General features: G+C 40.2%; 1 protein-coding gene across 8 annotated transcripts in view; it reads left to right on the forward strand.

Annotated features, from left to right (window-relative positions):
- Positions 1-23,334, forward strand: part of MLLT10 (MLLT10 histone lysine methyltransferase DOT1L cofactor) — a 225,128-nt gene that overhangs the window by 36,328 nt on the left and 165,466 nt on the right. For 7 of the 8 annotated variants that reach the window (XM_073334208.1, XM_073334203.2, XM_073334205.2 and 4 more), the window contains one exon: positions 897-951. In XM_073334208.1, the coding sequence (XP_073190309.1) occupies positions 897-951 (55 nt within the window). Of the gene's footprint in view, positions 1-896; positions 952-1,453; positions 1,590-23,334 lie in introns of all 8 variants that reach the window. The other variant, XM_073334212.2, reaches the window with a different exon arrangement.

The following is a 23,334-nucleotide window of genomic DNA, read 5'->3' on the forward strand; positions in this document are numbered from 1 at the left end:
TGTACTGAACAAATAATAAGTAATGTAAAAGTTTTAGTTACTACCTAAAGGCCAAATTCTACTTCTGATATTTGTGCAAGCCTCCCATTGTTTCCAGTGGGAGTTTTGCTATAGATTGGGAGAAAAAAAATAATTTGTCACTCCTCATTAAATGAGCTTGACACCCTGCTTCAGAGGAACTGTCAGTGTTGTAGGCTCCTCCATCACCTTACTATGATCAGCCATCTGAGTGAGAGCAAGCTGATGGTCAGGAAGAATATTGTTGTCTCTGGGACACAGGTGAACTGGCCACGCTCTACTGATGCCAAGTATATCACCATTCAAAGCCTGCAGTCTTGGAACAGGATGCAAGACGTCATCAGTCATATCAGGAGGTAGAAGCAAGAGGTAGCAGGTGACTGCTAGGACCCTGCTATGAATTTTGAGTCTTATGTCTGCAGCTGTATTCGCTGTATCCATGACTTCAATGGACCCCGATATTCTGGTGGAAGCAAATATATCTCACACAGTCTTGGATTACAACCTGGTTCCTTTGGGATTAGCCCCTCCCTCCCAAATCCTTGGAGGTTGGTCTGTCTTTCTAGGGAGTGAAATGAGAATTCTGAAAGCTCTCTAGAGAGATGTAGAATTACAAGTAACTTTTTCCTATTTAAGTGAGTACAGTGCCATGGTTTGAAATATATCAGAAATTAGCAGCTTCATTCTGTAAGAGCTCTGTAATATGAATACATCCTTAGCATTGTTTAGATTAATGGAAATGTGTATCCACTTGCTTCTCAAACTGTCATCTGTCAATTATACAAGACAGTTACAATTATACTTTTGTATAATCTGTATGGTTTCTTTTATGATGTTTTATGATCATTTCAATTCTTTTTGTTTTTGCTTTTCCCTAGAGATGTGAATTATGCCCTCATAAGGATGGTGCTTTAAAGAGAACAGATAATGGGGGTGAGTTGCATTTTTATTTCTTTTAATTTTTTGCTTAATAAAAGGAAAACTGTACTGTAAACTGAAATAATATAAAGATCATATTATCTGCTCGCAAAAAGAGCAACTGTTTTAACACAATAGCTGACTGAGACTGCATTAGAAACTAATATTTATTTTACAGTAAAGTATAATGGGCTGTAGTTGTCCACTTTAGGTTGAACTTCAATCAGAAAACATAATCAGTTCACTGTATATTTTATTAGCTCTATTTAAAAAGTCAATTTTCTGACTGAAGGAAGAAACTGTATTGTAATACAGAAGATTCTAATCATGAGATCCTTTAGGATAAAGGGTTAATTACATATTCATTTTAGAAGATGAACAGTCATTGGAAGCTACTGTTGTGAGTGCATCAACCCATTTTCAGGCGTGGAAAGTCAGGGACTTCCAAAGTTGTAGGTCAGGCTAAATACACTGATGCATGTTTCAGATAATAGTTTTCATGCATATTTACAAATAGGTTCTGCAACACAGAAATTAGAGATCGAAAAGACGCGGTGGTGATTTACCACCACCTTTACATCTGCTCGTTATGTTGTTCCGTGCATTATCAATTCTGAGCTCTTACTGAGTAGTATCATTAAAGGAAATCTTAAGTGAGTATTTATGTCTTTATTAAATCTTTACTACGAAATGGGGATATAAAAGAATGTTTCAAGCATTTTTAGAAATGCCTGTCTTTTTTCGATACATTAATCAAGGGCCAAATCCTGCCCCCACATATGTGGCTGTAAGAGGTTCAGATTTAGTAGGACTGCTCAAATTCTGGTGTGGAAAGGGGATGGATGAGCAAGATTTTGGGAACCCTTTCAGAGGCTCAGCAACTGTTGCGTGCTGAGGATCTGTGTTCTGGGGTGGGTCCTGTATCCCAGTTTGTGTATGTATCTTGTTTTTAATAGAATTTACTGAGGTATTCATAAACATAGTATATGAGCACTTCAGATACACTAAGGAATTCAGCCTTAAACAGCCCTCAGAGGTAGGGAAGTAGTAGTATCCTCATTTTAAAAGGGATGACCCCTTAGGGAACTATAGATCCCTGACAAAACAATGGAATAGTATCTACAAAGAATTATAGGCTAAAAATCTGCCAGTCAACATGGTTTAATGAAAGGTAAGTCTTGACAAACAAACTTGTGGTCTTTTTTGACAAGATTATGGGTCTGGTTGATAAACTATGTTGATATAGTTTATTTGGATGTCCCCAAGGCATTTGACCAAGTACCAAATGACATTTTGACTAAAAAACTTGCATTATGTGGAACTACATGGTACACTTTAGCTGGATTAAAAACTAGCTCACTTACAGAATTCAAAATATAGTTGCTAATAGTGAGACATCAGTTAATGGGGCTGTTTCTAGCAGGGTCCATCAGGGATCAGTTTGTGGCTCATCACTATTCCATATTTTTATCAATGACCTAGATAGTATAAAATCGTTGCCGGTAAAATTTGTAGGTAAGGATTGGTGGGATAGTAAATAATGAGGACAGGTGATCTCAATCACTTGACTAAATGGTCACAGTCTAACAAAATGCATTTTAATATCGTCAAATGCTAAGTAATACACCTGGGAACAAAGAATGCAGGCTGTACCTACAACAAGGGAGACTGTTTTGGCAAGCAGAGACTCAGGGAAGGACTTAGGCCTACATCAACATGAGCTGTCAATGCAATGCTGTTGAAAAAGTGGCTAATGCAATCCTCAGATGTATAAGAAGGGGAATATTAAGTTGTCATAAATATAAAGGGAAGGGTAAACACCTTTAAAATCCCTCCTGGCCAGAGGAAAAACCCTTTCACCTGTAAAGGGCTAAGAAGCTAGGATAACCTCGCTGGCACCTGACCAAAATGACCAATGAGGAGACAAGATACTTTCAAAGCTGGAGAGGGGGAGAAACAAAGGTTGTCTCTGTGTGATGCTTTTGTCAGGAACAGAAAAGGAATGGAGTCTTAGAACTTAGTAAGTAATCTAGCTAGATATGTGTTAGATTCTGTTTTGTTTAAATGGCTGATAAAATAAGCTGTGCTGAATGGAATGTATATTCCTGGTTTTGTGTCTTTTTGTAACTTAAGGTTTTGCCTAGAGGGATTCTCTATGTTTTGAATCTGATTACTCTGTAAGGTATTTACCATCCTGATTTTACAGAGGTGATTCTTTTACTTTTTTTCTTCGAGTAAAATTCTTCTTTTAAGAACCTGATTGCTTTTTCATTGTTCTTAAGATTCAAGGGTTTGGGTCTGTGTTCACCTATGTAAATTGGTGAGGATTTTTATCAAGCCTTCCCCAGGAAAGGGGGTGTAGGGTTTGAGGAGGATTTTGGGGGGAAAGACGTTTCCAAGCGGGCTCTTTCCCGGTTATATATTTGTTAGACTCTTGGTGGTGGCAGCAATAAAGTCCAAGGGCAAAAGGTAAAATAGTTTGTACCTTGGGGAAGTTTTAACCTAAGCTGGTAAAAATAAGCTTAGGAGGTTTTCATGCAGGTCCCCACATCTGTACCCTAGAGTTCAGAGTGGGGAAGGAACCTTGACATAAGTAGAAGTAGGGAAGTTACCTTTTCTCTAAACACCGCATCGGTAAGATTACTGCTAGAATACTGTGCCCAGTTCTGGCGTCCATGTTTCAAGAAGGGTGTGGAAATAGTGGTGAGAGTTCAAAGGATGGCTGCAGAAGTGACCTGGAGTCTAGAAGACAAGCTTTTGAGAGTTTTAGGAGCTCAACCTATTCTGTTCATGGAAGAGAAGGTTGAGGTGATTTAATCGCTGTGCATAGGTACTTACATATGGAAAAAAGATATCTGACAGTGGGAAGCTTTTCAACTTGGCTGACAAAGACATAGCAAGATCCAGTGTCTGGAAGTTGAAGTTGGACAAATTCAGCCTTGAAATAAGATGCAATTTCCTAGCAGTGAGTGTGATTTAAAAATTAGAATAGCTTACATGGGAGATTGTGGAGTCACCATTGTTTGGACTCTTTAAAGTGAGATTTCATATTTTTCTAATCCATGTGCTTTAATCTAGTTTCTGAGATAAATTCTATGGCCTGTGTCTGTGGGAGGTTTGGGTTAGATGATTGTGGTGGTCCCTTCTGGACTTTGAATGTGAATCTCTGAATCCCTTTGTTTATTACCTTCTTTCATGGGCCACAGGGAGAACATCAAGTTCTGCATTGCCCTCACTATGATGATAACGTTAACAGCTCTGTGTTATGACAATGGCTATAATCAGGTCTCTGGCATCAATCAATTCATCACCAGGGGTCAGGAAGGAATTTTTTCCCAAATCCACAGTTGGCTTGATGTATTCTGTTCCCCCCTGTCATCAGAATTTGGCTACAGCTGGCGACAGAACAAAGGGCAGGGTAGACCAGTGCTACGAGGTGATACAGTGAATTCTCTTTCTCAGAAGCTTGGCTGGTGTGTCTTGCTCACATGCTCAGGGCCAAACGGATTACTAGGTTTAGAGGTGGGAAAGAATTTTCTCTCAGGTCAGATTGACAGGGACCTTGGAGGTTTTCAGCTCCTCTGTAGCATGGTGTCTAGATTGCTTGCTAGGGTCATCTGGGCATATGTCAGCTAATCAATTCCATGACATTGCAGGTTCTTCGGGCATTGGTGGCACCTAATTTCTCCTGTTCGCTACTTGTGGCACACAATTTACTCTTCTGAGGACTGAAATGCTTTAGTCTAACCCAAGTTATTTGGCTCAGTGTAGGGGTAACTGGGTAAAATTTAGCGGTCTGTGGTATCCCCAAGGTCAGGGTAGATAATCTAATGGTCCCTTCTGGTTTTTAAATTTTATGAAACTATTAAATTTTAAATATGGGGAATCAAGGCACAACTTCTGAGTCCTAGTCCAATGCTTGAATTATAGGATTATTATTTTTCTTTGGGAAGTTGGGGGAATGGCCGTATTGATGGGTTTGTGATCCATTCTCTTTCAAGTTACACTGCTTGTGGTAGACCACTGCAGTGGAGTTCACTACACAATGCAGCCTTGCCACTTGCTTCACAGGAAAGCCCTTCTTATGAAGGGGAAAAATAGCATTGGAAATGTTCTTTCTCATTAGAAAGAATGGAAAATAAATATATTTCAGAGCTCTTGTTAAGGTCTGGTAAATGTCTGTTGTTGAATCAAGAGTCAACAAAGTGTTAAGTAAATAAAAAAAAATACAGGACTCTACTGTCCCTTACATGAACTTTGAAACATGATTTCCAGTGAGTTTTGATGGGGAAAACTAATAGTTTTAGATCTACTTTAATGCAAACTGTCAGTGTCCCTGTCTTATTAATTATACCTCTTGCCGTATTTTAACATGTGTATTTTTAGTGATTTACTCGTAATTATATGTAGTAATTTGCATATCTGAAGCTAAAATAGTTATAAGGTTGTAAATATGATTAAATACTTGAACATTTTAGTTGTTTTTTAAGGTTCCACGAACAATCTTGACTTTGATTGTGCTTTAATGACCAGCCCTCTACCTCTCTGGCAATCTCAACACGAACCACAAACCCTTTTAATGTACTGCAGATACACTAGATATACAAAGGGTCAGAGCTGTTAAAGTACCTGAATATTGAGTTGCATGATTTTGGCTCTAGCTTATACTGGAAATACCATCAACTACCATGATGTGGTTACACATCTGTGACCACTGCCCTCATCTCAAAACGATCAGTGTCCAAAATAAGACCTTTTCTTTCAGCAATGTGGCAGCGTGATATACCTTGTCTCACCTCTGATTTCTCTTCTAGACACTTCAGAAGCAATACTGTCTCATTATATTGGAATAGCTATGAATCAGAGTCTAGTATAGTAAATCCTTATTTAATGTCGTCCCGGTTAACATTGTTTCGTTGTTACGTTGCTGATCAATTAGAGAACCTGCTCTTTTAAAGTTGCGTAATGCTCCTTTATAACATTGTTTGGCAACCGCCTGCTTTGTCCACTGCTTTCAGGAAGAGCAGCCTGTTGGAGCTAGCTGGTGGGGGCTTGGAACCAAGGTGGGCTGGCAGCCCCTCATTAGCTCCCCTAAGTTCCCTGTGTGGTAGCTGCCCAGCAGTCTATCAATTGCCGGGCAGTTCAGCTGTCCCTCCCCGCATTGCCGTGTGCTGCTCCCGCCCTCTGCCTTGAAGCTTCTCCCAGGAGCCTCCTGTTTGCTGTGCAGGGGAGAGGGGAGAAGAGGGGTGCTAATGTCAGGGTGTTCCCCACCCCCAGCTCCTGTCCCCTGTTCCTGTATCCCATCTCCAGAGAGCAGGGGGACATGACAGGGCTCAGGATGGAGGGAGCTTGCTTGCAGCAGCTGCTGTCTCAACTTGCTGATCTACTTAAAAAGGCAGTGTACTTAAAGGGGCAATGCCCATCTCTTTCTCTCACAACACGGTGTCTGTGTCTCGCGCGCGCTCTCTCTCTCTCTCTCTCTCTCACACTGACTCACTCACACACGGTGTGTGTCTCTGTCTCTCTCTGCCATGCTGTGTCTGCTCCCTCCATTGGTGCTGCCTTGCAGAGTGTGAGACTACATTAACGATAATGTATTAATCCTGAGGGCTCAGCTGAGTGCTAGTTCATCATTTAGCAGTAAAGCATTCCCTAGGAAATATCACACCCTCTGACTCCACTGTCTCAACCAAGCTTCACAATCATCATTGCTGTGTACAGTATTAAATTGTTTGTTTAAATTTATATACACACACAGATATACACACATTTTCCCCTGGAACCTAACCCTTCCTATTTACATGAATTCTTATGGGGAAAAGTAGCATTTTTAAGGAACATAACTACAACTTTAAGTGAGGAGTTACTGTACATTGTCTGTTTTCCAAAATATATGCTGATAGGAATATTCTGTGTTTGTGATCCTCTGATGTAACTGTACCAGAGTAAATGGACCATAAGCAAGGAGATGGAATTGGGGCTGAGGTAGATAGGTAACCTTCACCGTCACCTTTAGCACTTAGCACAGTGGGACCCTGATTCTAATGGGGTCCTCTCAGCATGACTGTTACTATTTGTTTTTAGTTGAATCGATATCTGGGTACAACTAGAGCTGATTAGAATGAAGTTTGTGTGGAAATGTCTTGATTTGCTAAGGTTACAGGTGTGGTAAAAAGAATATGCATAGTCAGGGCTGGGGCAGGGAGTTTGGGGTGCAGGTGGGGGTATGGAGTGCTGGCTCCGGGAGGGGGTTGGGGTGTAGGCTCCTGCTGGGCTGCACTTACCATTGTCTACACCAGGGCTATTCTCAGTAGAGCTGAATCAATGGTGGTGACTGGGAAATTTTAGAGGAATAAGCTTGTTGTAAACAAGAACTTAGAGCTGAACATGGGCTGTGATGTGGTTTCAGAACATGGTTATAACATGATTTGGCCTCATCTACACTGAGACATCATTGTTATAACATGATTTCTGGAGAAGTTTTGGTAGTGTAGATTGTCCTTAAAGAAGTATTAATATTGAATGCTAATTGTGACCTGCCTATACAGGAAAGTTGTGTTTGCACTGGGAATTTTTTTAAGGAGTTTCTGCATCAGCACAGCTCCACCAGTGGTAGAAATTCTGGTTTAGACAGGAAGCAGGCATTTCTCCCATTCCATACATTATGGATTCTATGGCTGCTGCCATGGGTGGGGCTTCTTCAGTGCAGGAAAAACATTCTGAAGTGGCTTTCAAGAACTGATGTGGAAAGTGGCTTTAGGTAACACACTTTGTGTTGGCAAATGTGGATGTGGCAAAACTTTTTATTAATACAATTATTGAAAACTCTTGGCTCAAACTGTTTTAATGAACCATTTAAAAAAATGCTTGTACCAGCTACTTGAAAGGGCCAATTCTTGAAATCTTACCTCAAACAAACTTTTTTGATTTTTAGTAAGTTTTGTTTTATCTTTTTGTCTGAGTCGGGGCAGAGTAAAAACTACATAATTTGGCCCACCTTTATCCATATTGGCTCTTAAAAACATCTAGGCAATTTCCATGTATCGTAGGGACCATAGTTAACCATCATTCACCCGGTTTCTACAGCTGTATTAGAAACATGGAGGTAACCTGCTTATGAAGAGTAGTTGGACATACCAGTCTTGACCACCTTCATGCATTCAGAAACCATAGGAATAAAGTGTAAGGTTTTAAAGTTATGAATATGTGAAGGGTGGAACATTCTTTCTATTTATTTGACTACCTAATGTGTTTGATACTGTCCTATAAATATTGGATTAAAATTGTTTATGGTCTTTTAAACAAAAAGTAATTATTCCTATTGTGTGCTTTGCAGGACATTGCGAGTTAATATTGTTTTGCTCTAAAACGTTTCCCAAAATAAAAAAAAATGCAATTTAATAAGCACTACTAAATGGCCTTTGATTTCTTAGTGATATTTAATATTAAAAATAGAAAATTAGGCTTGAGTAGTAAATAAGACTCCATATATTAGATGGAATAATCACTGTGAGTAGTGCCAGAATTCCTTGCTTTTCATGTTCATCAAGGCATATTCATGTGAAAAGTAAAATATATGAGTGAGATTTAAATGGGTTATAAAATCATCAGAACCCTGATAGCTTTATTTTTTTTTCTGTTTCAAATATTTGAAGACTATTACATGACTTAATAAACTTTCTAGTAATATCTTTGTCTTCCTGTATATGTGTTTTTATTATGTTTGTGTAAGATTATATTTCTTAGAGAAACATATTGAAAACAAAAAGAAAAGGAGTACTTGTGGCACCTTGGAGATGAACAAATTTATTTGAACATAAGCTTTCGTGAGCTACAGCTCACTTCATCGGATGCATGTAGTGGAAAATACAGTGGGGAGATTTTATATACACAGAGAACATGAAACAATGGGTGTTACCATACACGCTGTAACAAGAGAACAAGAGTGATCAGGTGAGCTATTACCAGCAGGAGAGCCGAGGGGGCTGGGGTGGGGAGGAGGAAATCTTTTGTAGTGATAATCAAGGTGGGCCATTTCCAGCAGTTGACAGGAATGTGTGAGGAACAGTGGAGGGGTGGGGGGTTGGTGGAATAAACATGGGGAAATAGTTTTACTTTGTCTAATGACACATCCACTCCCAGTCTTTATTCAAGTCTACTCTGAAACCTGTCATATTGAAAACAAGTATCAGAAGGGTAGCTGTGTTAGGCTGTATCCACAAAACCAAGGAGGAGTCTGGGGGCACCTTTAAGACTAACAGATTTATTTGGGCATAAACTTTCATGGGTAGAAAACCCATTTCTTCAGATTTACCCACGAAATCTTATGCCCAAATAAATCTGTTAGTCTTAAAGGTGCCACTGGACTTGTTTTTTTACATTGAAAACAAGAAGCAAATACTTTTTTTCAGGATAGCTTTCATCAGTGAGCTGGGAGGTGTCATTTGGGGTTTTTGGCATTGGAGTTGGTCAGTTTGAATACAGTGAAATGTTGTTAATTGGATTGACTGAAATGCTGTAATTTTTTTAATCCATTCAAGGGGAAGGACCACACAAGTATTAGAAGTAAAAATGACTAAAGTTTAGGCCAACCTCTAACTTTCATATTTATATTGTCTTATGGTATCAGGTACTTATCCAAATGTTAGCTTTTTTTTTTTTTTTTTTTTTTTTTAAAGAAAGTGTGTTATTTACTACTTTTTAAAACTGTTTAGAAATGTTTTGATATTGTTGGAATGAGTGTTTTACAGTAATTTTCTGTATCACTGTTTTTGTCTGTGAACTTAAAAGGTTGATACTGAGGCTTGTTGTTCTACTGAATTAAAGTAGAAGTTGTTTGAAATCTGATCCAGCTGAATGATGATGAGGAATGCTGTTACACAGCATTCCTATGTCAGCTTTTCACCAAGACATCTCACATGCAGCTGCTTGGTAGAAAGCCAGCTAATAATGCAATGTTTTTATGTCATCGTGTTTTAAAGGGTTAGAGCAGGGATCTCCTAAATCTGTAAGGAATGTCACATGCCAGCTCTTTTGAGTCAGCAGCTTTCCCTGTCTGAGTTTCTTTACTGCTATGTTGCATTTTCAGTGAGCATTAATATATGAGAAGGCAGGTAGTAGAATGCAATCTGTGCATGACTGCTGACATGTTGTGCAAGAAGTGCCTACATCTCACTGTTATTGTATACTCAGGAATATGTTAATCCTCTTAATCAATAGATATAAAACTTTCAGAGATGGAAATTAAAAACAAGCAAACCACTAACCACTTAATTTAAGAGATCTTTCTTGTAATTGGGGAAAATAGCTTTGGGGGAAGTTTCAGATATAAACATATTTGAAATCTCTTCTTCCTATTAATTTAATAATTTTGCTAAGTTTTAGGACCCTCATCCCCCAACTGATAGCAGTGTCAGATAAAACTGTTTTTTACCCTACTCCATGGACAAACTACATTAAACCTAAAGCTGTTTTTACCATAGTTTAACTGCTTCAATCCAAGCTGTGCAAATTCCCAAAAGCAAATTGTTCAAAAGGTCAAATTGAAGGAGGGCTGGCTTATCTTTTCATCCTCAAGGAAGATAAATTGAATTTCATGCAGTTTACTTTGTGACCTCTTCAAAATTCTTTCACTGTAGCTCTGTGTGGATGTTCAGGATTCTGTGATGGATTTTGTAACAGTGACATCGTGCATAATCCTAAAGTACAAAATGTATATCCTTACCTCTGTCTATTGTGCAGCATCCTGTTTGCTGTTTGGCTACTGTTTGCCATCTCTGAACTATATGGGGCCTCATAAACATTGAATAGGATGGGTGACAATGGGAGTCTGAGAAACCCTGAATGAGAGAGTCATCTGGGCAGATGAGCTATTGTCCAATATTACATTCTGGCATCTTTTGGAAAGAAATGGAGGCACTTGAATTACTCTGTCTACTCCTGATAGGGTCAGCTGGTATGTCAACAACACCTTATTTTCAACAGCACTGAAGGTGGCAGAAAGATCTAAAGAATTATCATATGCCCGCTATCTTCATCCACCCCAGAAGGAGATCAACCAAAACAATGGATGCAGTCTCCTTGTTATACTTAAGCTTAACATTAAGCAAATTGACTGGGGTCAAGGAAAGCTGAATACTCCAGGAATTATCGAAATGTCATCTGTACAGCCTTAATTATTTTTCTTGGAAAGGAAAGGAGGGTTTGAGATGTTGACAGTAAATTAAATAATGTTTCTTGACCAAAGATTTGTTTAAAAAATGGTTAAAAGAAGTGGGCAGACAATTACAATAATGTGCCTCCGTACCTCGCTGTTGGCTTTCACCATTCTAATTCACAAGTGACAGTTTGCAAATCTCTTAGTACTCCCAGAAGTTCAGTAAGCAAAATTGACAAAAACTCCAGCACAGAAGACTCTTTTTCGACCTAACTTTATCATTGTGACATACAGCTCAATCCAAATTCTAAGTGAATTTATCTGCAAAATAATGTGAAAATTCCTTAGTAAGAAATGCTAGACTTTGTTACTAGATGCAAACAATCCACATTTAACAAGTTTGAGAACAGTTCTGTTCATTCAGATTTGTGTTTCTTCTTTGAGTGATGGTCCCTATATGGATTCCAAACATTGGTGCGCATGTGCATCATGTGCTGGAACCTGAATAATTTATAGCTGTGTCAGTTGACCCACACATACATCTTACCATCACCCTTGTGTCTGCAGCCAAGGCTATAAGATGCCATGTGCACAGGCCCCGACTTTCTAATGTGCTGGGAGGGGAGGCGGTGGCTTGATGCCCGGCTCTGCCCGAGGCTCCACCCCTTCCTCCAAGGCTCTACACACCTCTTCCCACCCCTGCTCCACCCCTGCCCCGCCTCTTCCCACCCCATTCCACCCTCTTCCCCCCAGCGTGCCTCACCTCGCTCTTTCCCACCCTCCCAAAGTCTTCTGCATGCCGCGAAACAGCTGATCATGGTGGGTGGGAGGCTCTGGGAGGGAGGGGGAGGCGCTGATCAGCAGGGCCTGCAGGCGGGCGGCAAACACTAGGGGGATGCGGGGGAGCTAATGGGGGGCTGCCCCACCATTTTTTCCCCGTGGGTGCTCCAGCACCTATGGCCATGTGGGTCAACACCAGAAGAAAACTTTGTCTCCTCCATCACATAAGATTTCAGAAACTATTTCTTGCAATTTTTGGATTGAGACTTCTGCCACTGCTCTCCCCAGCCAAGCCCAGACCCTCTGGAGCTGCCGCGGCCAGGGAGAGGCACCTCTCCCTGCTGAAGCCCCGGGCAGCCTGCATCTCAGAGCCCGTACCCCCAGCCCTGAGCACCCTCCCACAGTCCAAGCCTCTCAGCCCCATCCACAGCACACATCGCTTCCATATTGGTACACATAACAAAATTCATTCTGCACATGGGTGTAAAAAATTAGAGAGAACACTGGATAGGAAGCACTTTGTCAATAGCTGTACATTACAGAATATTATGAAGTCCTTGCCTAGTGTTCTGATAGGTCACTATCTCCTATTCTTCCCAGAGCTCTCTGAAATTAAAATTCCAAGGATATACCATTAAAACAAATCTTTCCTTCTGATGTGAAAGGTGTGCCTCAGCCTCAAAATATGAAGAAGAATACAATTTTTCATTCTTTGCCCTTCCCCTGTCTCTAGTCTCAGCCCAAAGGTGAGATGCAGAGTGCTTTTAACTGATTTTCATTCTGGTTGCTAAGTTCATCTTTACAACTTTTGCTAAATAGTATAATAATATGTTCTGTTAGTAATAGTTATAATGAAAGTAAAATACGTTGATTAAAAAAATCCAGTGCAAGAAATTCAGTTGTTACTGATTAGGTTATTCTATTATCTAATTTAAAAAAGTAAACAAGGAAAAAAACTGTAATCAAGCAGGAAGCTTCTGTCTTGACAATTTGACGCAAAGTAGGAATGCAAGAGTATGCACTACCATATTTGTAGAAACACTGAAAATCAGTTTAAATATACTTTAAAAATAACTTTTAAACTAGGGATGTCAAGTGATTAAAAATATTAATCGTGATTAATTGCACTGTCAAACAATAATAGACTATCATGTATTTAAATATTTTTTGATGTTTTCTATGTTTTCAAATATATTGATTTCAGTTATAACACAGAATACAAAGTGTACATGCTCACTTTATATTTTTGATTACAAATGTTTGCACTGTAAAAATACAAAAGAAATCGTATTTTTCAATTCACCTAATACAAGTTCTGTAGTGCAGTCTTTTTATCATGAAAGTTGAACTTACAAATGTAGAATTATGTACAAAAAATAATTGCATTGAAAAATAAAACTACTTAAAACTTTAGAGCCTACAAGTCCACTCAGTCCTACTTCAGCCAATTGCTCAGACAAACAAGTTTGGTTACAATTTGCTGCCTGTTTCTTGTTTACAGTGTCACCTGAAAGTGAGAACAGATGTTCGCATGGCATTGTTGTAGTCGGCATCACAGGATATTTACGTGACAGATATGCTAAAGATTCATATGTCCCTTCATGCTTAAATCACCATTCTAGAGGATATGCATCCATGCTGATGACAGGTTCCACTCGATAACGATCCAGAGCAGAGTGGATCGACGCATGTTCATTTTCATCATCTGAGTCAAATGCCATCAGCAGAAGGTTGATTTTCTTTTTTTGGTGGTTTGGGTTCTGTAGTTTCTGCATCAGAGTGTTGCTCTTCTAAGACATCTGAAAGCATGCTCCACACCTCATCCCTCTCAGATTTTGGAAGGCACTTCAGATTCTTAAACCTTGGGTTGAGTGCTGTATCTATCCTCAGATATCTCAGATTGGTACCTTCTTTGCATTTTGTCAAATTTGCTGTAAAAGTGTTCTTAAAACGAACATGTGCTGGGTCACATCTGAGACTGCTATAACATAAAATATATGGCAGAAAGGGAGTAACACAGAACAGGAGACATACAAGGAGTTCAGTCACAAATTTAATTAACTGATGATTTTTTTAATGAGCATTATCAGCATGGAAGCCTGTCCTCTGGCATGGTGGCTGAAGCATGAAGGGGCATATGAATGTTTAGCATATCTGGCACGTAAGTACCTTGCAACATTGGCTACAGAAGTGCCATGTGAATGCCTATTCTCACTTTCAGGTGACATTGTAAATAAGAAGCAGCCAACGGTATCTCCCGTAAATATAAACAAACTAGTTTATCTTAGTGATTGGCTGAACAAGAAGTAGGACTAAGTGGACTTGTAGTCTCTAAAGTTTTGCATTGTTTTGTTTTAGAGTGCAGTTATGTAACAAAAAAAATCTACATTTGTAAGTTACACGTCCACGATAAAGAGATTGCACTACAGTACTTGTATGAGGTGAATTGAAATACATTTTTATCATTTTTACAGTGCAAATATTTGTAATAAAAATAACGTAAAGTGAGCACTGTACACTTTGTAATAGAAATGAATATATTTGAAAATGTAGAAAAACATCCAAAAATATTTCATACATTTCAAATTGGTATTCTGTTGTTTAACAGTGTGATTAATCGCGATTCATTTTTTTAATCTCAGTTAATTGTTTTGAGTTAATCGCATGAGTTAACTGTGATTAAACGACAGCCCTAATTTAAACACATTTCATTTTGCTATTGTTAAACCTGAATGTTTATCATGTACATATCACTTCATTTTTAGAGGACTGAGAAAACCTTAACTTTTCAAATCAGCTACTAAAATAACCAATTAGTTTCAAAAGTTTTATCTCATTTTCAGTGCTTTTGAACAAAAACATGGTTTTTAGCTCTGCCTAAGATCATCCTGCTGAGAAATATGAAGATGCCTACCCCTTTTAGAGAGCCAACAGGTCGTTTAACTGGCTGTAGATACTGAAGCATGTATTTCTAAAAAGTATTTAGAAAAACAATGTCACAATATAGTTTTCTGTAGTACAGGGGTTGGCAACCTATGGCACGCCTGCCTAAGATGGCACGCGAGTCAATATTTAATGGCACGCTGCTGTCTGCTGGATCTGTGCAGACAGCAGCACGCCACTAAAAATCCTACCTGGCCCGGCCCGCTCTTTTCCGTGCCCTGCCCACACTCTCTCCTTGCAGGGCAGGCAAGCTTCCCCCTCCCGCAGCCTCTTCTCCTGGCGTGCTGGGTTCCTGCCCCTCCTCCGCTCCCTCCCTGTGGCCGATCAGCTGATGGCCCTTGCTAGGGAGCGGGAGAGGTAAAAGTGGAGCCACAGCGCGCTCTGTTCCGGGGACCTTGGGGAAGGGGGTGGAATCAGGGCATATCCCCTCCAGCCCTCTGCCATGAGCCACTCAGGGCAGGGGGCTGGGAGCACCCCCACACCTCCAGCCCTCTGCCCTCACCCCTGAACCCTCCTCTCACACACACCCCAGCCCCGTGTCCTGACCCCTGCACCCCCCACAACCCCAGCCCTGACTCCAACACCCCCCACACATACCCAGCCCCCCCCCATGCGCTGACCCCTGCACCCTCCTCATATACACCCAGCCCTCTGCCCTGATCCCCCGCCCACTCAACCCAAGCCCTGACTCCGGCACCCCCCACACATACCCAGTTCCCCCACACCCTATGCCCTGACTCTTGCACCCCCACATCCCCACTCTCACCCTGAGCACCAAACATTTAGAAAAGATGGATCATGTAGTCATATCTGACAGTGATAATGAAATTTCTAATCCCACAATAAGTAAGCATGATGTTAAACAGATACTAAGAAAGTTAAATGTGTATGGTCCTATGGGACCAAATAACTTGCACCCAGGAATTTTAAATGAATTAGCCAAGTTGTGAAGAAAAGATTAAAAATATTGAATTCTAGACACTAAAAATCATAAGGCAAATAAAAAGAACCCATCTTTTTTTAATCTCATTATTTTTAAACTAATATAATGATTTTTTCGTGCCTGACTTATGCTTTCTGAAATGCTTTGGGTTAGCAATACTGGGTTTCTTGTCAGAGAAGGAAAACTACTTTTAAAGCAACCTAAAAATAACATTTTGTTTTAAAGCCTTCCAGACTTTTCTTTGGAAATAAGACTAGAAATCTGAGTTGGTTTTTTCAATTTTAGAAAAAATACAAAAATCAATACAAGAAGGGAAAAGTAGGAGAACATGAAAACGTGACTGGATATTTACCCCTGTAGCTTAGAAAAATCTGAAAAGTCTATTGTGGTTCTGTCTGGCTCCGGTAGTGGTTGACAAACTGGTAGTTGTGATGATGGCTGTTGATAGTGTTTCTTAAAAGGCTAGCACTGAAGACAAAGGGCAGCTATAGTCTTTCTGATCAGAACCTTATATAATAAAGAAAGTATGGGCTAGTAATTGCCAAAGGTAAGTATCGTTTTAGAAACAAATTAAAAGTATATTTATTTTGGGCAATTGTCTGTTAGGAGCTCCCAAGGGCTGCTGTTCCAAAGCAGGAATAAACCTCGCATCATGTTATGTCAACTGTCAAAGATCCCTCAAGGGCGCACTCACGGCCACAAATGTATATGGCATGGGAAGTCTTTCTAGGGCGCTCTGCAGCTGGAAGCAGTTTGTCTTACACCTCCCTTAATCCTGTATTTATATATGGGACAGGCATGACAGGAGCCAATGACTCCCTCCCCACCCCCACTACCAAGATACTAGCAGAGAAGATGGCAACATAGCAGTGTTCCCAGAGGGAGATGTAGGCAGGAACCCTTTCTCCCCCATCTACCTGTCTGGGAGGCATTGAGCACTAAGAACCCCCTTCTCCATAATATTTCATGAGGAAGCCTTAGATGCTCCAGCTTGAGTGTCTCACAGAAGATGTGTCTTATTCCTCCTTTGGGGAAGGGGTCTCCCAGAGGTCTCTATTGTGCTAATTTAAAAAAAAATTATTATTATATGTTGATCTTGTATATTTATATTGTATAAACCAGAATAAATAGACTTTAACTATAGGCAATTATTGGTCCTGGGCCTCACTGTTCTTTGTAGTGAAGGTCCAGTATAGAGCAGCATTCAGTGAAAAACTCAGCTTGGCTGTAATTAGAAGACCTTGAAACTGACACCGTGGATTTGCAGTGGAAATTCCTCACTCATGAAAGCGTTAAGATACTTCATTTTAGTCAGACGTTTTATAAAAAGAGAGGATATTTTTTCAGTGTCTCGGATATTCTGTAGATTAGTTACTGTAAATAGGAATTGGATAATTCCACAGTCTGTAGCCAATAAAAAATTGTATTTTGCCTGCTAATAACTGATGTAAGAAATTCGGAAGCAGGTGCTGAGCTTCTCTCTGTTGCCATCCTACAGCGTTAGTGGATTTTTCAGATTAGTTTCAGAGTAACAGCCGTGTTAGACTGTATTCGCAAAAAGAAAAGGAGTACTTGTGGCACCTTAGAGACTAACCAATTTATTTGAGCATAAGCTTTCGTGAGCTACAGCTCATTTCATCGGATGCATACTGTGGAAAGTGTAGAAGATCTTTTATACACACAAAGCATGAAAAAATACCTCCCCCTACCCCACTCTCCTGCTGGCAATGGCTTATCTAAAGTGATCACTGCTATTACCAGCAGGACAGTGGGGTGGGAGGAGGTATTTTTTCATATTCTCTGTGTATAAATAAAGTCTGCTGCAGTTTCCACGGCATGCATCCGATGAAGTGAGCTGTAGCTCACGAAAGCTCATGCTCAAATAAATTGGTTAGTCTCTAAGGTGCCACAAGTACTCCTTTTCTTTTTGCGAATACAGACTAACACAGCTGTTACTCTGAAACCTGTCATTATGCAAGGCACTGCATTTAGCCGTATGGAGTGGAAATCTATCAACTGCATGAAAAAGCTTGTACAGATACAGACAGACATCATCTTCCTTTCCAAATGCAAACAGATGGACATCGTACCAAAAGGACTGAAGGTAAAAAATCCATTACAATTTACATACCACACAGACTATGCTGACAGCTTGTGCCACACGCTCTCAAAGAAACTGCGGAATCACCTGATCAACATCCTCTACAGCAAACAGGGAAAGATTAAGAATGAGCTCTCAAAAATGGATACTCTCATAAAAAACCAACCTTCCACACGAACTTCCTCGTGGCTGGATTTTACTAAAACTAGACAAGCCATTTACAACGCACACTTTGCTTCTCTACAAAAGAAAAAGGACACTAAACTTTCTAAACTACTACATGCTACAAGGGGCCACAGCAGTGGTTCCCTCAACCCACCTAGCAATATTGTTAACCTATCCAACTATAATCTCAGCCCAGCAGAAGCAGCTGTTCTGTCTCGGGGCCTTTCCTTCTGCCCCTCCACCCCCACGAACATGATACAGTTCTGTGGCGACCTAGAATCCTATTTTCGACGTCTCCGACTCAAGGAATATTTCCAAAATACCTCTGAACAACATACTAATCCACAGAGACCTCCCAACCAACACTACAGAAAGAGGGATTCTAGGTGGACTCCTCCTGAAGGTCGAAACAGCAGACTGGACTTCTACATAGAGTGCTTCCGCCGACGTGCACGGGCTGAAATTGTGGAAAAGCAGCATCACTTGCCCCATAACCTCAGCCGTGCAGAACACAATGCCATCCACAGCCTCAGAAACAACTCTGACATCATAATCAAAAAGGCTGACAAACGAGGTGCTGTTGTCGTCATGAATAGGTCGGAATATGAACAAGAGGCTGCTCGGCAGCTCTCCAACAGGAGTTTCTACAAGTCATTACCCTATGATCCCACTGAGAGTTACCAAAAGCAACTACAGCATTTGCTCAAGAAACTTCCTGAAAAAGCACAAGATCAAATCCGCACAGACACACCCCTGGAACCCCGACCTGGGATATTCTATCTACTACCCAAGATCCATAAACCTGGAAATCCTGGGCGCCCCATCATCTCAGGCATTGGCACCCTGACAGCAGGATTATCTGGCTATGTAGACTCCCTCCTCAGGCCCTACGCTACCAGCACTCCCAGCTACCTTCGAGACACCACTGACTTCCTAAGGAAACTTCAATCCATCGGTGATCTTCCTGATGATACCATCCTGGCCGCTATGGATGTAGAAGCCCTCTACACCAACATTCCACACAAAGATGGACTACAAGCCGTCAGGAACACTATCCCCGATAATGTCACGGCTAATCTGGTGGCTGAACTTTGTGACTTTGTGCTTACCCATAACTATTTCACATTTGAGGACAATGTATACCTTCAGATCAGCGGCACTGCTATGGGTACCCGCATGGCCCCACAGTATGCCAACATTTTTATGGCTGATTTAGAACAACGCTTCCTCAGCTCTCGTCCCCTAAAGCCCCTACTCTACTTGCGCTATATTGATGACATCTTCATCATCTGGACCCATGGAAAAGAAGCCCTTGAGGAATTCCACCATGATTTCAACAATTTCCATCCCACCATCAACCTCAGCCTGGTCCAGTCCACACAAGAGATCCACTTCCTGGACACTACAGTGCTAATAAACAATGGTCACATAAACATCACCCTATACCGGAAACCTACTGACCGCTATTCCTACCTGCATGCCTTCAGCTTTCACCCTGACCACACCACACGATCCATCGTCTACAGCCAAGCTCTGCAATACAACCGCATTTGCTCCAACCCCTCAGACAGAGACAAACACCTACAAGATCTCTGTCAAGCTTTCTTACAACTACAATACCCACCTGCAGAAGTAAAGAAACAGATTGATAGAGCCAGAAGAGTTCCCAGAAGTTACCTACTACAGGACAGGCCTAACAAAGAAAATAACAGAACGCCACTAGCCGTCACCTTCAGCCCCCAACTAAAACCCCTCCAACGCATTATTAAGGATCTACAACCTATCCTAAAGGATGACCCAACACTCTCACAAATCTTGGGAGACAGGCCAGTCCTTGCCTACAGACAGCCCCGCAACCTGAAGCAAATACTCACCAACAACCACATACCACACAACAGAACCACTAACCCAGGAACTTATCCTTGCAACAAAGCCCGTTGCCAACTGTGCCCACATATCTATTCAGGGGACACCATCACAGGGCCTAATAACATCAGCCACACTATCAGAGGCTCGTTCACCTGCACATCCACCAATGTGATATATGCCATCATGTGCCAGCAATGCCCCTCTGCCATGTACATTGGTCAAACTGGACAGTCTCTACGTAAAAGAATAAATGGACACAAATCAGATGTCAAGAATTATAACATTCATAAACCAGTCGGAGAACACTTCAGTCTCTCTGGTCACGCAATCACAGACATGAAGGTCGCTATCTTAAAACAAAAAAACTTCAAATCCAGACTCCAGCGAGAAACTGCTGAATTGGAATTCATTTGCAAATTGGATACTATTAATTTAGGCTTAAATAGAGACTGGGAGTGGCTAAGTCATTATGCAAGGTAGCCTATTTCCTCTTGTCCCCCCCCCCCCCCAGATGTTCTGGTTTAACTTGGATTTAAACTTGGAGAGTGGTCAGTTTGGATGAGCTATTACCAGCAGGAGAGTGAGTTTGTGTGTGTATGGGGGTGGGGGGGATGTGAGAGAACCTGGATTTGTGCTGGAAATGGCCCACCTTAATTATGCACATTGTAGGGAGAATGGTCACTTTGGATGAGCTATTACCAGCAGGATAGTGAGTTTGTGTGTGTGGTTTTTGGGAGGGGGGTGAGGGGGTGAGAGAACCTGGATTTGTGCAGGAAATGGCCCAACTTTATTATCATGCACATTGTGTAAAGAGTTGTCACTTTGGATGGGCTATCACCAGCAGGAGAGTGAATTTGTGTGGGGGGGTGGAGGGTGAGAGAACCTGGATTTGTGCTGGAAATGGCCCACCTGATGATCACTTTAGATAAGCTATTACCAGCAGGACAGTGGGGTGGGAGGAGGTATTTTTTCATATTCTCTGTGTATAAATAAAGTCTGCTGCAGTTTCCACGGCATGCATCCGATGAAGTGAGCTGTAGCTCACGAAAGCTCATGCTCAAATAAATTGGTTAGTCTCTAAGGTGCCACAAGTACTCCTTTTCTTTTTTGCGAATACAGACTAACACGGCTGTTACTCTGAAACCTGTCATTGTAAGGAGAGTGATCACTTTAGATAAGCTATTGCCAGCAGGAGAGTGGGGTGGGGGGTGGTATTTTTTCATGCTTTGTTTGTATAAAAGATCTTCTACACTTTCCATAGTATGCATCCGATGAAGTGAGTTGTAGCTCATGAAAGCTTATGCTCAAATAAATTGGTTAGTCTCTAAGGTGCCACAAGTGCTCCTTTTCTTTTTTCAGATTAGTGACATTTTTACTGTATTGAACACTTTTCCAGATAGGAAAATTATTAGTATGATACTTCAAGTGGAACATACTCACTTCTAATACTGTTGCTGTAAGTGTGTTTTTAATACTGTAGTGGCAGGAAGCCTAAAGCCTTAGCAAAGCCCTTGTATACTTTTATTTCCTGGAGTCAGATTCCCATTAGCTGCTATGTTTTCAGCCAGAAGGATGGATAGAAAGGGGCAGGTCTGTGTGGGTCCTCCAAAGTTGTTGTTTGCAATGCTTTATGAATTAGACTTCAGGGTTTGTTTTTAAAAGAAATCAAGTTAGCGATTTACAAAATGACTATCTGTAAAAAAGGAGAGTAGTGTATGTGAAGAGTTCTACGAAAAGCCAGGTGGAGAAAACAGTAAAATAGAACAAGTAACTGAAGAACAAAATATTAATATGGTATGCCAAAGCTTGCCAGTCAACGAATGTTGCTGACTTGTAACCATTACCTGATCGAGTTTTGAATTTTCGACACAGATTAAAGTATTATACCAGCATATACTGAGAAAAACATCAGTTTAGTTTAAAAAAAGTTAAGAATCACCATCAGTCTGAGATCATTAGAGAACTAAGAAGCAGTCTTGTGTACAGTTTGTTTTTCTAATCATAAAGAGAACTGTTTGGAAAGCAAAACCTGCATTCTGTGATATGTTCCACTCATTTTAATACCAGTCTAGAGAGTTAGTAATACTGACTATTATAAATTGATGCTAACTTGTTAGAACAGCTATGTTTGGGAGTCAAGATGCTGCAGTTTTGATATTATGAAGTTGGGAAACTTAAGACTGAATATTGTAAGTTTTAAAATATTTTGGAAGATTCTCTTAATTACATTGGAGCTGTAATTTTACATCAATACAGAGGTAATTTTTTGATGTCTGGGGGAAAAAGCAACAGCTCATTCTACTCAAAATATCTAATTTTCCATTATTTGAAATGAATGTGAATATTTAGGGCACATAGTTAGCAGTGTGACTATAGGATGATGCAATTTATTTTTAAGAAGAATTCCACATATATTGCTAGTCTTGTGACAAAATACTGCACTGTGCACCATTCAGATAATTTCTGTTCTGTGGAAGTATAAGATACAGCCTAAATGATTAGACACACAAAAGTTTCTTTTGAGTTGCAGCACCTCTGAACTGAATATTTTTACTTTTGTAATGTACAGAACTCTTTTTATATTAATAAGTGGTTCTTTCAGATTAACTGCCGAGTAGTTTGTATGTAAAACAATTCAAGGTAGAATATGGTGCATTCTTGAATAGCAAAGTAACTTTCAAGTTGAGTGTCTGCGATGAAACAGCAGCAAATACGATAAACTCTGTTCTTCAGCTGGCACAAACTGTTGATTCCCTTCGGAACAAAAGAAAACCTAGAATTAGGTGGGCTCCTTTCTAGGTCAGGAATCTGTGCAAATTGCTAGGAAAGTGAGACAAACAGGTTTTTTTTCCCCTTTGAAATATTGTTCAAGATCTACTAAAAGGTGGTAAGTGACAAAATATTTATTAATGAGCCCATGCTGATGTTTTTAAGTGAGACTATCAATATGAAGATGAAATGAAAATATGGGATTTACATATTGGAGCTAACAAGAGAGGAGACTGATCAAACAGTAATTCGTTCTTACTGTGGTGAAAGGATTATGGGACGAGAACCCTTTGGGGCAGAATGGTTATTAACTAACTGAACCCATGAATGTAGTAGTCAAAATAAAATTCATCTAGTGAGCTTAAGAGAAAATAAAGAAAATAACCCAATATGCAAAAGAAAGATTACATGGATAAGAAAGCTCACATAAATACTAGATTTTTCATAAAATATTTCTTTGCACAAATTGTTTCAAAATTTAAGGAATTTGTGCAGTTTATTTTAAATGTTGAACTTGTTGGTTTAAAGAATCCTAAAGAATCATCTCTTCTTCCATCAGTGAATTAGGATTTGTTTGGATAAATCATTACCTTTACCATTCCATCAGTATTATGTCTAAATTCTCTAGAGTTTGAGACAATAGACTCTTGAAAATGTATTGCAGCCAATCCT

This window comes from Lepidochelys kempii, chromosome 2 (genome assembly GCF_965140285.1).
Source record: "Lepidochelys kempii isolate rLepKem1 chromosome 2, rLepKem1.hap1, whole genome shotgun sequence".
NCBI lineage: Eukaryota > Metazoa > Chordata > Testudines > Cheloniidae > Lepidochelys > Lepidochelys kempii.